Source organism: Mesoplodon bidens (genome assembly GCF_964165515.1).
Source record: "Mesoplodon bidens genome assembly, chromosome: 10".
NCBI lineage: Eukaryota > Metazoa > Chordata > Mammalia > Artiodactyla > Ziphiidae > Mesoplodon > Mesoplodon bidens.
In genome coordinates, this window is record NC_138172.1 from 69282439 (window position 1) to 69299864 (window position 17426).

At 41.8% G+C, this 17426-nt stretch overlaps 1 protein-coding gene across 1 annotated transcript in view; it reads left to right on the top strand.

Annotated features, from left to right (window-relative positions):
• Positions 1–234: 234 nt before the first annotated feature.
• TBC1D22B (TBC1 domain family member 22B) overlaps positions 235–17426 on the top strand; it is a 64568-nt gene continuing 47376 nt past the window's right edge. Inside the window, exons 1-2 of the mRNA XM_081246602.1 lie at positions 235–435; positions 13513–13569. Of these exons, the coding sequence (XP_081102728.1) occupies positions 380–435; positions 13513–13569 (113 nt within the window). The 5' untranslated portion in view covers positions 235–379. The remainder of the gene's footprint in view (positions 436–13512; positions 13570–17426) is intronic.

Below are 17426 nucleotides of genomic sequence, written 5' to 3' on the forward strand. Positions count from 1 at the left end.
TCCTTCCCATAGGTCCCTTTCTTTACCTGCTTCTTCTCCTGCCTGGGTTAAGGAACTTTCAGCCCCGCCTCCCGGCTCGTCCAAGCTCCGCCTGCCCGGTTCACCTGTGTGCCCAGCCCCTGACGTTACCGTTCGGCTTCAGCGGCCTGCAGGATCCCAGCTCCCGATTGGCCTGTCTGACCACAGCCTGCGCAGCCCACCAATGGCAGCGGCGCTGGGTGGGAGGGTGCCCACATCCAAGATGGCGCCCCCGGGAGCTGGGAGAGGGTGACCGGCAGCGGGGAAGCGGCCTGGGCTGGCCCTGCGATTGCGGGGTCCTGGGGGCATCTCGCTGGGTACCCCCCTGGCCAGCCTACAGGGCCTTCCCCGGGCCGGAGCAATGGCCGCCGAGAACAGCAAGCAGTTTTGGAAGAGGAGCGCCAAGCTACCGGGGAGGTGAGCCTAGGACGCTGAGAAGAGGGGATTGGACCAAACCCTTCCAGATCCTAAACCCTAAATCCCGCGGGCCTGGGGCGTCAGCGACCCAAGAAGCCTGGTTTGGGGACCTGGGCGGGGGGAGCTGGGGCTGCCTGGTGGCGGGAGGACAGCTGTCAGGCAAAGGAGCGGGCACCGAGCTTTGGAGGTGGCTGGGTGTGGGAGCAGACCCGGGACTGGGGGCGTAGGGCTCTGGAGGGGCTGCCCTTGGCCGGGAGGTGGCCGGAGTTCGGGCATAGGGGACAGTGGAATTGGGTGAATAATCAGTGTCGGTCCTGGGTTTGGAAGGCCATCCCCAGAGCTGCTTTTCACTTTAAACGGAACTCCTTCGTGGGGGGCAGGGGGGTCTCCACCGCGCACAGGTGGTTGTTTGCACGAGGATGGCCCCTTCCGTTGCTCCCCCAGCTCTGCACGTACGAATTTTTCTCCTGGACTCCCAAAAAAGTTTTGGTGGGAGCGTCTGCGGGGGGACAAGAAAAGTGAGGAAAATTCTTAAGCTCGACCTTACTTTATCTTGAGTTGGCCCTTTCCCGTTAGGAATTATTACAGGGTGACCTAGAATTGAGAATATTTCTTTAGCGTTTCCTAAGGATTTGTTCAACCCCAAGTGACCTCTTCCCCTCTGCCTGGTAATGTACTTCTTGAATTAAATTGTTTAGTAGGAGAACAGACTTCCTAAGTTACTCGCCACTCCCACCATCACCCCCTTTTTGGTATATGTTGAGTCTCTTAGCAGTTGTACATTCGTCAGTCTACTGTTGGTTTATAGTTTAAATTTGTTAGGGCGTAGTCCTGAGGAGTAAAAGGAGTGTATATTACAGTCTTAAATTTAAGATTTCTGACAGCCACAGTCTACTTGATAATGAAATTCATGTTTGGTTGTGCCCCACGTGCTACCCTTCCTTATTGATTAATTCAGGGATAATCCTTTAAACCTGTGGTTTTTTTTTTTTTAATAGCAAGAGAGAAATGAGGGTCAGTGGTTGCTATACAGCAATCTTATTTTATTTAGGATCCTGTTAGATATCTGGGGATCAGCTTTAAGTAATACAAGGGAATGCAGAAATAGCTTCAGGTTAAAGTGCTGTGGAATCCCAGTGTTAATATTAATGCTAAAGACTTCTATGTTTTTAGATAGGCACCACTTCCTGCCAACTGATTCTTTTTCCTTCCTGGTCTAGGGAGCTCTCCGGTCTCGCTAACTGCTGTTCTCTGGGGATTTCCATGGTGCGATCATTAAATTTTGACATCTGAAGGTTATAATCAGAACCTATGGGAAAACTGTTAAATCAGGAAGCAGTGTTTGAGATGTGGGACATGGCAAAGTATTTTGTGCCTACTGACTGCTGGTCGTTATTAACAATTTTTGTTTTCATATTTCCTCTTTTGGATTGTAGAAACAGTCATCTTTTTTGCAAAGCACTACTTTTGTGAGATAAGAAGAGCAGTCTTTTCAGCTTCTTCAAGTTTCTGGCTTCCTTTTTCATTTTGAAGAGGAATATACAGGAATAGAAGAGAGAACATTTGAGTTCTGAAAGACTTGGATTATTATGGGACTGTTATCTGTGTGATCAAGGGCAAATGGTTTACTTAATCTTTTTAGGCCTCAGTTTCCTTATCTGTGAAATGAGGATAAAAATACTTTCTTAAAGGTTCCTGTGAGCATTGAATTAAACACCATATTTGTAAAGAACCTAGGACAGTGTTTATTTAGTGCATTGTAGTTGCTCGATAAATACTAGTTATTAGTATTACTGTTATTATTAGAGAAAGTAAACATTTAAAAGAATGTTTCTCTGATCCTTACTCCAGTGCTAGGTATTTATTTTCATTGTTTATCTTAAGGCATTAAAGTGTTGCCAGAATTCATAATAGTACCTTGCTTGTTGAAGAGAAACATTGTTCAGCTGTGTGCTTTTAGCAGGGAAGCCCCAGGAGCCCCTGGTTATGGGAGAAAACTAAAGTTCTTTTAGATAGAAAGTGCTTTGATTTAAGGAAAATATTAGGATATTTTCTCAAGAACAGAACTTTTGCATTTGTATTCTTTCAGTCATACTGAAGAAAAACTTTCTCTGGTTGGGGAAATGACACAGATAACTGTGTCTAGGTCCATGGCAACCTAGAAGTGAAACTAGTTTACTCTTTACAAATTGAAAGGTAAAAATTCAGAGAGGGCAGATTACTTTCAGTTTCTTTGATCATGATCCAGCAACCTTAATTACAACAAATAGGAATTTTATGTAGTAAAATAGCCTCAAGTTCAAAATGAATTAAACATCCTTTTGTAAAATAACAGCTTTATTGAGATAATTCACATATCATAAAAATTCACCCTTTTAAAGTGTGTAACTCAGTGGTATTCAGTATATTCATCTAGAGTATAAATGGTTTTGTGCAGCCGTCACCACTAATTTCAGAACATTTTCATCACCCCGAAAAGAAACCTCATAGCCATTAGTAGTCACTCCCCATCCCTTCCTCCCTCTGGCCCCTGGCAACCACTAATCTTTCTGTTTCTATGGATTTACCTATTCTGAACATTTCATATAAATGGAATAATGTGATATGAGGCCTTTTGTGCCTGGTTTCTTTTATTAAGTGTAGTGTTTTCAAGGCTCGTTCATGTTGTGGCATGTATCAGTATTTCATTCCTTTAATGGCTAAATAATATTCCTTGTATGGAAGTACCTCATTTTGTTTATCTATTCATTAGTTGATGGACATTAGGGTTGTTTCCACTTTTTGGCTATTATGAATAATGCTATGAAATTCATGTGCAGGTTTTTGTGTGAAAGTATGTTTTCTATTCTTTTGAGTATATGTAGGAGTGGAATTGCTGGGTCATATGGTAATTTGATGGAATTAAACATCTTTTTTAAGTTCTTTCAGTAATTCATAAGAGCCCCATGTACTTAATACATCAAATGGCCCTTGTGTGGATGCCTAGGAAGACAGGACGTAGTATGTACCATGTGGTTAAGAATACAGACTCTGGAAACTTGAAACTAGTAGATAAATAAGTTCTGGAGAGTTAATGGACAGCATAGTGATTATAGTCAACAACACTGTATTATAAACTTCAAAGTAGCTAAGAGACTAGATGTTAATTGTTCTAACCACAAAGAAGAAATGATAATTATGTGACATGATAGAGGTGTTAGCCAATGCGACAGTGGTAATCATATTGCAGTACAGTCAGCCCTCAGTGTCTGGAGGGGATTGGTTCCAGGACCCACTCAGATACCAAAATCTGCAGATACTCAAGTCCTTTATATGAAATGGCAGTATGGTTGGCCCTCAATATCCGTGGGTTCCACATCCATCCGCAGATTCAGTCAACCGTGGATCAAACTTCGGAGGGCGACTGTAAGTGTACTGAACCAACAGAATGTACATCTTAAACTTACCCAATGTTATATGTCAATTATATCTCCAAAAAAGGAGAAAAAACAAAAAAGAATGCAAGCTCTGGAACCTGACTGCCTGGTTTCAATTCCCAGCTCTGCCACTTTCTAACTATGTGACCTTGGGCAGTTACTTAACCTCTTTGTGCCTTAGTTTCCTCATCTGTAAAATGGGGACAGACTGTCTACCTTATAAAGCTGTTATGAGGATTAAATGAGATAATGCATAGAAAGTACATAGAAGGTACTCACTAATATTAGCCATTATGAAAATGATAGTTGTGATTACAGTAGCTCCTATTTTTATTTGTTTCTCCTAGTTGCTCTAGTTTCTGAAACTGGAATTGAAAAACTTTGATCAGTGGTGTGTCTGGAGCCCCCAGTGAATCCTGGGTGGAAAAAAATACCACCTATTGTTAATTAGGCAGAGGATTTATGGAGGCACAAAGAAGCCTAATGCAGGGTCTCTGGCTGTCAGGTGTTCGTTAGCGATGAAGAGTATGATTTTGAGCAGTGGTTCTCACACTTTAATGAGTCACCTGGAAGGCTCGTTAAAACACAGATTGCCTGGGGCTTCCCTGGTGGCGCAGTGGTTGGGAGTCCGCCTGCCGATGCAGGGGACGCGGGTTCGTGCCCCGGTCCGGGAGGATCCCACATGCCGCGGAGTGGCTGGGCCCGTGAGCCATGGCCGCGGGGCCTGCGTGTCCGGGGCCTGTGCTCTGCAGCGGGAGAGGCCACAGCGGTGAGAGGCCCGCGTACCGCAAAAACAAACAAACAAACAAACACAGATTGCCAGGCCCCACTTCCAGAGTTTCTTTTTTTTAAATTAATTAATTAATTTTTGGCTGCATTGCGTGTTTGTTCATTGTGGTGCACAGGCTTCTCATTGCAGTGGCTTCTCTTGTTGCGGAGCACAGGCTCTAGGGACGCGGGCTTCAGTAGCTGTGGCTCAAAGGCTCTAGAGCACAGGCTCAGTAGCTATGGCTCACGGGCTTAGTTGCTCCGCGGCATGTGGGATCTTCCCAGACCAGTCCTCGAACCCATGTCTCCTGCATTGGCAGACAGATTCTTAACCACTGCGCCACCAGGGAAGCCCACTTCCAGAGTTTCTAATTCAGTAGGTCTGAGGTGGAACCTGAGAAGTTGAGCTTCTAAGAAGTTCCCAAAGGATACCGCTACCGCTAATCTGGGAGCTGCACTTTGAGAACCACTGAGAAAAAGAGCCCTGAATTAGATGGAAAGAAAGCTGATTCCTAGTGCTGGATGCTTTTGCCGTATGGATACTGAACAATTTTTTTTTTTTTTTTTGGCCACACCAAGAGGCATGTGGAATCTTAGTTCCCCAACCAGGGATCGAACCTGTGCCCCCTGCTGTAGAAGTGCGGAGTCTTAACCACTGGACTGCCAGGGAAGTCCCTGGATACTGAACAATTAATGCATCTCTGTTTTGCTGTCTAATAGCATCTCTCATGTAACACATCCAAGCAGAACTCTTGATTTCCACATCTGCCCACTCCTGCAAAGCTATTCTGTCCATCTCACTTAATGGCCCATTGACCAAGTTCCTCAGACCAAAAATCCTAATGTCTTTCATCCTTCTCTTTATCTTCCTGCCACATCCAATTCATTAGCAAGTCCTGTGTTGGCTTGTCAAAATATATCCTGAATATGAGCTGTTCTCACCACTTCTCCCTCTGCTACCAGGATCAGACTGAGTCCTCTCTTGCCTGGACCACTGCTATACCTTCCTAACTGGTCTCCCTGCTGTGAGTGGAGTCGGTGCCCCTAATCCCCGTTGTTCAAGTCAGATGTAGTTAGGAGGCTACTGCAGTTAGTAGAGGGAGAGGTTAAGAGGGCTTGGACTAGGGCAATGGCCATAAAGGACAAGTTTGGGAATATCTACAGGATTTGGTAAATCATTGGATTTGGGGAGTAAGGGAGAAGGAGGTGCCAAAGAGATGTCACCTTCAGGTTTCTGGCTTGGGTGGTCAGGTAAGATTGTGGTGTCCTATCCTCAGAAAAAGCCACATTTTTGGACAACGTACTAACTACTCCATGCTCAGTTTTCTTATCTATGAAATGAGAAGTCTGGATTAAGTGAGCTCTGAGGCTCTTACCAGTTCTGACGTTGAATGTTAAACTTGCCAACTCCAACTCGTGTCACTGGATATTTCTCTTTTGCTCTGTCACTCACAAAAGCATGATTGAGAGGTAAGAGTAGATTTGGGGGGGGTGCCAAAAATGGGTTTTTCTATCTTGTGCTTTTGAAAGCAGTGAATCACTGGCCCCACTGAACATCTGAGTGTCACGAAATTGTAGAATGTTAGAATTCCACCCTAAGAGCACTGCCAGTGAGGAAACTGAGGCCAGAGAGGGAAAGTGACTTGCCCCAAAGGACACTGTCAATTTTTTTTTTTTTTTTCTTTGTGGTACGCGGGCCTCTCACTGTTGTGGCCTCTGCCATTGTGGAGCACAGGCTCCGGACGCGCAGGCTCAGCGGCCATGGCTCACGGGCCCAGCCGCTCCGCGGCATGTGGGATCTTCCCAGACCGGGGCACGAACCCATGTCCCCTGCATTGGCAGGCGGACTCTCAACCACTGCGCCACCAGGGAAGCCCTACACTGTCAATTTCTTGACTCCTGGTCCACACTCTGCTACTGCTTCCCCCTTCCCTCAATCTCTGCTAAGATTTAGACACCGTCTGTCCAAGCACCGCATCCAGTCCAAGGGTGTGGACGCTGCCATTGAAAAGATGTGGATGAGACTTGGAGTAGGAGAGACAAATGTGAGCCAAAGCCCGGCTCATTTCCCACGTTCTTATTTCCAATCCTTCTGGGAAGGGCTTCTCCCTCTTTTTAAGCAGAAGTGTTTATTGTGAAAGTCAAGGAGCTCTTTTAACATTCAGTGAAGTTGAGAAAAGTGTCTAATCACTTGAATTACTTAGGAGCCCATGGATTTTTAACTGAAACTGTCTCTGTCATTTGGTCATTTTTCATAACACTAATGAATCTGATAGTAGACTCGGCGTAATGGTCCCAGCCTATCTGGGCAGGTACATTACAACCTATTCTTAGCTTGGAAATGCTTTATTGATAAAGTCAGTGACTAGAAGATACTGAATTATCCCTGAAACAGCCAGTTCTGGAAGACTTCCATCAAGTGAGTGTGTGACCCTGCATTGATTGCCAGCATGTTTGGCTTTAAATTGGATAGCTCTGTTCCCATGTTTGCTTTAGCTCCTCTGTCAGTGCTGAACAAACACCTGTTGATTTTTTCCTGCCAAGCTTTTTGCACCGTTCCGACTACGTGAACCAGCTATGCCAATACATCCTTTGGCATTGGTTTATTGAAGAGAACAATGGAGGTTGACCGAGATTTTTGCTTCATTTTGTCTTCGTTGTATCACAGCCCATGGCATTCATTTCTCTGTGTGTGCAGTGTGATTTCTCTGAGAGGCAGTGTGATTGCCTCTTGTTTTTAGGTCTAACTAAACAGAAGTCAGCTTCAACAGAGGCCTGGGTTTCGTATAGTCCCAGCCTTGACTCACTAAGGATTGTTAAGTGCCTGCTGGTGTGTGTCATGCTCTGCCAGGTGGTGAGGGGACTACAGAAAAAGACATGGTGCCACCACTGCTCAGTAGAAGCTGAAAAACTCCTTGGCAGCACAGCTTCCCCTGGTGAGGATGCTGCATATTACTGCCTTTCCAGTTTTTCCACTGAACATATGTTACTTTTGTAATCAGAAAAACTTAAAAGCAGAGCTGGGTAGGAACACATTGTTGAGTGAGAAAAGCAAGATGTAGACCGATATGTACATGCAGTCTTTTATGTAAAGTTTTAAAACATAAAAAAGATATTATATGTTGTTTATGGATACATGAATATATGTAAAAGTACAAAAGCAGATGGGAAGGATTTTGTACCCACTTCAGGATAGTGGTTATCTCTTGGGGAGGCAGGGTAATGGGGCTGGGGACTGCAATTGGGACTTCAGAAGTCTCTCTAACGCTTTAGTTTCTTAAAAACAGAAATGTGAAAAGTGTTAATATTTGTTAAGTCAGAGTGATGGGTTCATGGATGTTATATCTTTCTCTGTACTTTTCTTTGTGTTTGAAAATGTGAATTAAATGCCTTTTACATTTGTGGTAGAGCAAATGTTTTTTAAATTTGTGTTGGAGAAATCAGCCAGCTAGCCATGAAATTAAGTAGTATTTAAAGTAGCATTTATGATTTAGCATCAAAGTAAGTCATAAATACAGTATGATGTCATTTATATAAAGTCTTTAAAACATGCAAAGCAACACTATATATTGTTTAGGGATACATACATAGAAAATGTAAAAACAAAAATGAGGGTGAAAAATACCAGATTCAATAAAATGGTTTCCGGGGAAGGGAGGAAGGGTTGTGCTGGGGTTTCAGCTCCATAATGTCTTATTTCTTTTCTTCTTTTTGGCTGTGCCACGCAGCATGTGGGATCTTAGTTCCCTGACCAGGGATCAAACCCACATCCCCTGCATTGGAAGCGCAGAGTCTTAACCACTGAACCTCCAGGGAAGTCCAATAATGTCTTATTTCTTATGTAGGTGTTAAGCACCTACCTGGGTGTACCCTATATTATGATCTAAATCTAGTTTATTTTTAAAAATAGCTTATTTTTTTAAAAGCAATATAAGCCCTGATGTCTGCATTTTAGGGAATCAGAGAAGGAATGGGTTAGTGGATGTTCAGAGAAGGTCTCATGGGGCAGTGGGTGTAGAATTTGAAGGAATTTTTTAGGATGGATAAGATTTTGAAAATGAAGTAAGCAGAAGAGCCCAGTTTAGTACTTAAGGTGTTTTTGGAAGGTGGAGTGGAGACCAGCCTGCTCTAGAGTTGAGTTTGGGTTTGGGAGGAGTGGATGGTACAGGTTGATAGGTGAATTATACATGCCAGGAGATTGAGCACCTTAATCACCAGGCTCTTTCCGTCTGTCTTCATTTAGTCTCTGGGATCATCTGGGCTTCTCTTCCTTTTCTAACTTCTTGCTTCCCCTTTTTGAGATTCAGTAAACTGATAAATTATACAAAGTGTTCCTGGTACAGATACATCATGGTTTAGTTCAAGAATATGTTAACAAGTTCAATTTATGCTCTGATACCTTTGCTGATGAAGTGCATCATTTATCTTGGCCTTTCTGGCTGTGCCAGCTGACATCTTTAAAAAATAGCCTACCATGATTTTAAGATCCCTTTCATGGATGGTAATTGATGGCCTTTGGTCTTTAAACCTGCACAATTAGGATTGGTTTTTTTCTCCATGGATGACTGGCAGGTGGTAGTACTCATTTATGGAGAGAACCTAAGGATTCTCTCATATTTTTGTACTCAGTCACCCAACCCAACTTACCCATTTGAGATCTTCCTGCAAAGTTTATTCTCTGATCTTTATATTTTACTAATATAGAAGCTTATGGACTTGGAGAGTTCAGGTGTACTCAGAGTATTTGCAAACGTTAAAGTAGAAATCAGTGGCCCTTTGGGTTTTCTAGTTTGTTTGTGCTTTTTGTTTTGTCTAAGCTTTCTCTCTCTAAGCCAAACTTTCCTGTATTCTTTAATCCCTCGTATTTTCTCTCTTCCTTTCCTCTGCCAAGGAAACTCTATAAATACATTCAAGTAGTACTGTTTGTATTTCTGTGGTCCTACATGTGATGGTTAATTTACAAATTACTTAACCTCCCAGAGAAGTTTAGGGAGTAGGGATTCTTACAACTAAAAAGGTCAGGGACATAGTCATAACTAAAGATTGTACACAAGAATATTCCCTTTGGGGAACCTCTTGCACTGTTGGTGGGAATGTAAATTGATACAGCCACTGTGGAGAACAGTATGGAGGTTCCTTAAAAAACTAAAAATAGAACTAGCATACAACCCAGCAATCCCACTACTGGGCATATACCCTGAGAAAACCATAATTCAAAGAGAGTCGTGTACCACAATGTTCATTGCGGCTCTATTTACAATAGCCAGGACATGGAAGCAACCTAAGTGTCCATCGACAGATGAGTGGATAAAAAAGATGTTGCACATATATACAATGGAATATTACTAAGCCATAAAAGGAAACAAAATTGAGTTATTTGTACTGAGGTGGATGGACCTAGAGTCTGTCGTACAGAGTGAAGTTAGTCAGAAAGAGAAAAACAAATACCACGTGCTAACACAATACAGACACAGATGTAGGGAATGGACTTGAGGACATGGGGAGGGGGAAGGGTAAGCTGGGAGGAAGTGAGAGAGTGGCGTGGATTTATACATACTACCAAATGTAAAATAGATAGCTAGTGGGAAGCAGCCGCGTAGCACAGGGAGATCAGCTCCATGCTGTGTGACCACTAGAGGGGTGGGACGGGAGAGTGGGAGGGAGACACAAGAGGGAGGAGATATGGGGTTGTATGTATATGTATAGCTGATTCACTTTGTTATACAGCAGAAACTAACACACCATTGAAAAGCAGTTATACTCCAATGAAGATGTTTTAAAAAAAAAAAGAATATTCCCTTTGGAATCTTAGTAGAAATCAATGTGAATTGGCTACATTTTTATTTAAAAGCAACTTTAGGATCACATCTGTTATGTCAAAGTAGGTACTTGGTAAACTTGTTCTATTTTCTAAATGTTAGGTGAGGAATAAATTACAAAAATTGGAAGGAGGAAGAAAACCAACATTTCTTAAGCACTGAGTGTGTGCCAGGCAGCGTTCACCTCACTACTTGCTAGTGTTACTACCTGCAGAAATTGTGCTGAAGGGCTTCTTACACATTATCCCTTTTAAACCTCCCAACCCTCTTAAGATTGCTTAATTTATTTCTTAAAAAGGTGATAATGTACACAATACTAATTCAGAAAGGTACAAAAAGATTTGCACTGAAAACTAAGTCTCTGTCACAGGGCCCTCCAGTCATCAGTTCCACTTCCATACCACTGCTACTGGTGTCTTATGTGTTCTTTCAGAGATACTCTATAAATACATAGACATAATCGTATATAATTATGTGGATATATTTTATTTTAAAGATTTTTACAAAAATGGAGGTATTATGCATATAATTCTGCATCTTTTTTCTTTAAAATAAATTTATTTATTTATTTTTGGCTGTATTGAGTCTTCGTTGCTGCATGCAGGCTTTCTGTAGCTGCGGAGAGCGAGGGCTACTCTTCATTGTGGTGTGCGGGCTTCTCATTGCAGTGGCTTCTCTTGTTGTGGAGCACGGGCTCTAGGGTGCACGAGCTTCAGTAGTTGTGGCACATGGGCTCAGTAGTTGTGGCTCACAGGCTCTAGAGCACAGGCTCAGCAGTTGTGGCGCACGGGCTTAGTTGCTTGGCGGCATGTGGGATCTTCCCGGACCAGGGTTCCGACCCACGTCCCCTGCATTGGCAGGCGGATTCTCAACCACTGCACCACCAGGGAAGAGCCCTCTGCATCTTTTTTCAACAAATGTTTCATGTCAGTGGATATAGAACTGCCTAATTCTTTTTAACAGATGTACTGTAATTTATTTAGCCAGCCCCATTGATAATACTCCTTTTTCTTTTTTTTTTTTTTTTTTTTTCTTTTTTTTTTTTTTGCGGTATGCGGGCCTCTCACTGCTGTGGCCTCTCCCGTTGCGGAGCACAGGCTCCGGACGCGCAGGCTCAGCGGCCATGGCCCACGGGCCCAGCCGCTCCGCGGCACATGGGATCCCCCCAGACCGGGGCACGAACCCGCATCCCCTGCATCGGCAGGCGGACTCTCAACCACTGCGCCACCAGGGAGGCCCACTCCTTTTTCTTTTAATAGGCAAGTTCAGCCCGTTTATATTTATTGGAAAGACTGATATATTTGGTTTTAGTTCTATTTTTAATATTTTCTTTAAAAAATCTTTCACTATCAGGACAGTACTTGCTTTGGGAGGTAGGTGTGTGTGTGTATATTCTGATGATTTGAAAGGTTTATCTTTTTATTCTAGTGATTGCGTATAACTTTTTACCATATTTCTTCAGACAGTATCTATTGACTCCCTGCCATGAGTAATGATGAAATTAGTAGTTATATTTCCTGCCTCCTCCTCACTTGCTTTTAGTTGATTATATTATTTTTCTTAGTTTTATTTTATATCTTGAAACATACTTATACCTATATTACTTGAGCTATCAGCTTTAAATATCTTTTGAGCCTTGTCAGTAAAAGATGAGGAAATCAGTCTACTTATTTCAATCTACTTTTTCCTCCATCCCACTTTAACATTTGCCAATTACATTATTTTTACATTCTCTTCTGCAACCATAAAGCCTCAAATTTAAGACTCAGGCTTAAGGTAAAATCAGTTAAATGCTCTCCATCAGTCCTTTTGCCATAGTTTCTCCATTTATTTCATTATTAATAGAAGTTTTTCCTCTCGTAGTTTCTTCAGGAAGGAGTCAGGGAGACCATATTCCCTGAGTTCTTACATATTGAAACATGTTTTTCTGTCACCATTGTACTTAACAGTTTGGCTTGATAAACAATTATTTTCAGGTCACTCTTTTTTTCTTTTTTTTTTAAACTGTGAACTACTACAGAAAAGTACATGAAACAATTGTTTGGTATAATACTTGATAAATAATCTCAAAGTGAACACCCCAGAATCCCCCTGTGTCTGTTCTCTCTCACACCTCCTTCCTCCCCCTCAGTGATAACCACGTCCTTTTATGTTAAGCACTCCTTGCTTTCTTTATAGTGTTACTACTATGGATGCACCCCTAAACAACAGAAATCATTTTTGTCAGTTTCTGAAGTGTATATATATATATAGAATTATACAGTATCTACTCTTTTATTCTTTGCTTTTTTGCTCAACACGACATTTGTAAGATCCATTCACGTTACTTTCAGCCTTACTCCATTTATTTACATTGCTGTAAAGTATTCTATTATGTGAACACATGACAGTTTATTTCTCTGTTGATAGACACTTGGGTTATTTCTAGTTTGGGGCTAAAAGGATCCATAATGCTATGGACACTTTTATATGTATCTCTTGATACACATATCTATATATTTCTCTAAAGATATATATTTGGGAGTGAAAATACTGGGTCTTAGGGTATGCATATTTTGTTCTTCCTAGACACAGCCAAACTTTTTTGAAGTGGTCGTAGCTCTTTATACCCCTACCAGCAGTGTGTGAGAGTCCCGTGGGTCACTCTACTCTTGATTTGTGGTGTTGCTTCACTGTCTTGTAGTCCAAGTGGTCCTTTGGGGTAGGTGATATTCCAATTTTATAGATGAGAAAGCATATTCAAAGTGGTCAGGTAATTTAATGCAAGTTTATAGAGGTAGTAGATGCCACAACTGGCATTTGAACTCTGTTCTCTCCAACTCTAAAGCCTTTCCATGCTGCCTTCTTTACAGATAGAACTTCCTGACAATCAGTTACGTAGGGCGCTGAAACCTCACCACGGAAGATGAACATTTTTTTTTAAAGAGCAGGGTGCTATCCTTTGGCTTGGGTATAGTTGTTCTCGGAGGCAACCTGGGTCTCAAAGTCCCTTCCAATGTTGTGATTCAGGTGGTACTCACCCAACATATTTACTTTCCTGACAACTTGCTTCTTCCTTTTTTCCTTGCTTTTAGCATCCAGCCCGTGTATGGAGCACAGCACCCTCCTTTGGACCCTCGGCTCACCAAAAAGTAAGTCAAGATATTTTTCCTTTCATGCATGTACTTCTCCTAAAACCCCGGAACCCTCCCCTACTTTGTTGAAATGACAGTTTCCACTTGGACCTTTTCTAGCATCTCCTCTGCTTTATTTTGGATCAGAAGATGAGCAATCTTCTTACCTCTAAGCAGTCCATTACTAAGTGGAAAATTAACTTATATCAAAGATTTTTTTCTTATATTGGAAGCTGGTATATGTAGGAGTTTAGTGTTGGATTCTCTGTTCTGTGAGAAGGTCTTTATTGATTAAATATTGTCCTGAAATTGAATGATTGATCACCTTCTTCTGGTTTCTGGGGCCCATTGCTTCTGAATATATATATAGGTCTGCCCTCTTCCTTGTTCTCTGAGAATTGAGGCAAATAGAACAGAACTGTGGGGCTGGCAGTTTTCAGGTCCTCTTTCTCTTTGACACACTCAAGGAAACCCAGCCAGACAATGGAGTTAAAAGCTCCCTGGAGACTATTTCTTTTTTTCTTTTTTTTTTTAATCCCACCCCACCCCACCCCACCCCCTGTCCTGAAGGCTATTTCTTCTAGTAACATTCTAGTGAATTATTTTCTAACACAACAGAGACCCTAGTTAAATCCAAGATGTGTGGGTGTGTATTTGTACCCCCAATTATCGCTTTATCACATCTTTCTCTCATAGGCCATCATTCAGCCACAATAAATTTAAATGAGGAGATGGGTCATCTTCTCGCATGTTCTAAGAACTTTTGCCTCTATCTTTGAGCAGGCTTAATCTTAGAGACTTATTTCTAGGAAAGTTGTTGCTTGTAGTGAAAGCTGAATGATTTGAGAGGTACAGGAGACCTAGGTTCTCATCCTTCAGGGGCCTGTGTGATAATATCTACCCTTTCTTTCTTCATAGTCAACGGGGAAGTAAAGATAATGTACATTAAAGTATTTTGAATACCTAGAAAAATACCTTATCAAATATGCATCATCAATATTTTAATATTCTTTTAATAACTTAATGTGTGGTGAACTTTCTATAATTCTACCAACTCATTCTTTTTGCAATTTGGCCAATGTGTAGAAGGTACAGTCTTCTGAATTACTATAGAGGCATGACTGCTGTTCATTTCTGTAAAATGCAGAATTTTTATATCAGGAACCGCTAGAGTGTAAGCTCTCTGTTCACCACTGTACCCTTAGCACCTAGACCAGCAGGTTGCACATAATAGGCACTGAGTAAATATTTAGGGAATGAAGGAATGAAGTCCCTGCATTTACTTAGACAATGGGTTTTTCTTTAACGTTTCTTAGTATGTACCTTGTATTAGATCTTCTTAAAGGGAAACATGTTTTCTGTGGTATTTTTGTGATATTTTCATTAAGTATAATGAATTTTATTTCCTCGTTTTTACCATCCGTGGACTCTCTGGTCTGTTGGCCAGTGTAACAGGCACTGTTAATTACCTTCCCAACAGTCTTCCCTGCACCTGCTTCTTCCTTGCTCAGGAACCACAGTTTTATTCAGTTCTTGAGCAGGTGACAGTGTACTTAGAGTAGGTATCTGGTTTAGTTTAAGCCTTTTATAATAATTCCTTGGTAATACCAGTGACTGGTCTATGATGGGCTCATCTCATTGGTTCTGGCCAATGAGATGTAAAAGAAAGTCTCCTGAAGGAGGGTTCTTGGAAGGATTTTCTTTTTTTGACCAGAGAGAGATCATTTTGTGAAGAAAGCTGCATTTTGCCTCCACTCACATTTCCTGCTTTTCAATGCGTTAGTGTGAAAATGAGATGCGAGGGACTTCCCTGGTGGTGCAGTGATTAAGAATCCGCCTGCCAATGCAGGGGACACAGGTTCGAGCCCTGGTCTGGGAAGATCCCACATGCCGCGGAGCAACTAAGCCTGTGCGCCACAACTACTGAGCCTGCGCTCTAGAGCCCACGAGCCACACTGCTGAACCTGCATGCCACAACTACTGAAGCCCATGCACCTAGAGCCCGTGCTCCTCAACAAGAGAAGCCACCACAATCAGAAGCCCGCACGCTGCAACAAAGAGTAGCCCCTGCTTGCCACAACTAGAGAAAGCCCACGCACAGCAACGAAAGCCAAACGCAGACAAAAATAAACAAATAAATAAATTTTTTAAAAAAGAAAGAAAGTGAGATGCGAAGAACTGTAACAGTTAACTTGTACCCTGAGGGAAAGACAAGAGAATTGCAGAGACACCAGCTCAGCGCCCTGACATCATGGTCTTTACAACTTAAGCGTCATAATTGAGTATTCTGTTCCTTGTAGCCAGTTCTGTTCGCAGCCAGGATTTGTTGATTGGTAATAGATCCATTACAGCATAATTTATAATGGCCTTTGATAAACACATGGCTAATGTAAAATCTGCCATCCACCTGTATATAAGGCAGTGGGATATACTATCCTATTTTATGTTTGGGTCAGAGTCACCATACCTTCTCTGCATCTGTCATCAACTGAGTTTTCCCTGATTCTGTATTTAGGGCAGGTCTTGAGGAATATCACCATATCCCAAACTGCCAAGGCAAACTTTATATACTCTTGTTTTTCCCACCTATTTTTAATTTATTTTTATGTTCATTTTTTGGCTGCGCCGCAGCATGCGGGATATTAGTTCCCTGACCAGTGATCAAACCCGCGCCCCCTGCAGTGGAAGTGCGGAGTCTTAACCACTGGACCACCGGGGAAGTCCCTTTTTCCCACCTATTAATGGTATAAAACCATGAATGTTTCCACTGGTCATTCAGCAGAGTTGTATTCATACTTTCAGTAGAAGTAGTTATTTAGTCTGCAATTTGGGAGGAATATAATTGTCACTGAATAAATTGCATCCCTTTTTTGTGCATGTGGTGGTTTGGTATTACCACTCTACAATCTGGGACAACATCTAGGTCTGCACTGGACCATTTTACAATTCCAGATTGTTACGATAAAACATTTATTGCCCTTATTTGAGTACCTTTGTTTGGGACATTTTTATTACTTTCTCCGCTACCTGATTACCGTTCCACTTCAGGCTACCATTAATTACTGTGTGGTTAATCCTCATCACAGCAGAAGCCTTTACATTGGGTCTTCAATCATCTAAACTGCACGAGCACAGCAAGTCATTACCCATCTGTGTATATTGACTTCCATTTGCCAAATTATTACCATTAGTGATAATATTGCCTGCAATAATTTTTATAGCTCAGATAAAACTAGTCTTACTGCAGAGCGGCCCCATTGGCCACTTGATGGTATGATAAACTTCTAAATTTATTGTTTTCTGAATTGATATCCTAGTTCTGAGTTATAAATCTAGTTCATGTGAAGCCACACTAGTCATTGATATGACTGGATTTAGCAAATTCCCCACTTGCTTCACACCCCTTTACCAGTGTCAAATGTTATTTTTCTAAATAAATTTGTGTTGTATTTCTATTAAGTGAACAGCCATCTCAGTAAAACAACATAGTATTAATCAAATCACAGAATGATTGATCTTTTGTTTCCTAACCCATATAACAAACAAACTATAATTTGGCATACAGATGTAAGGAGGTATGGTGAAGGTGTCTATGCGAGGCCAGGTTGGTTGTAACTTTGATATAGTTCTGTTTAAGTAATTTTGGTTAAACTTCAAGCCACACTGTGGCATTATTGTGCCTCAGGTTAGTTATAGATTAGTTTGGACCATGTTAAAATTAGGCAGCCTGTAAGCCAGAGGCACCCCCAGCTAGAATTACCTGAATTAATATTTTACTGACACTCACCATGGCCCATCTCTTGGTGTGTTATTTTTTTTGTTGTTTGTTTGTTTTTAAAATTTATTTATTATTTTCGGCTGCATTGGGTCTTCGT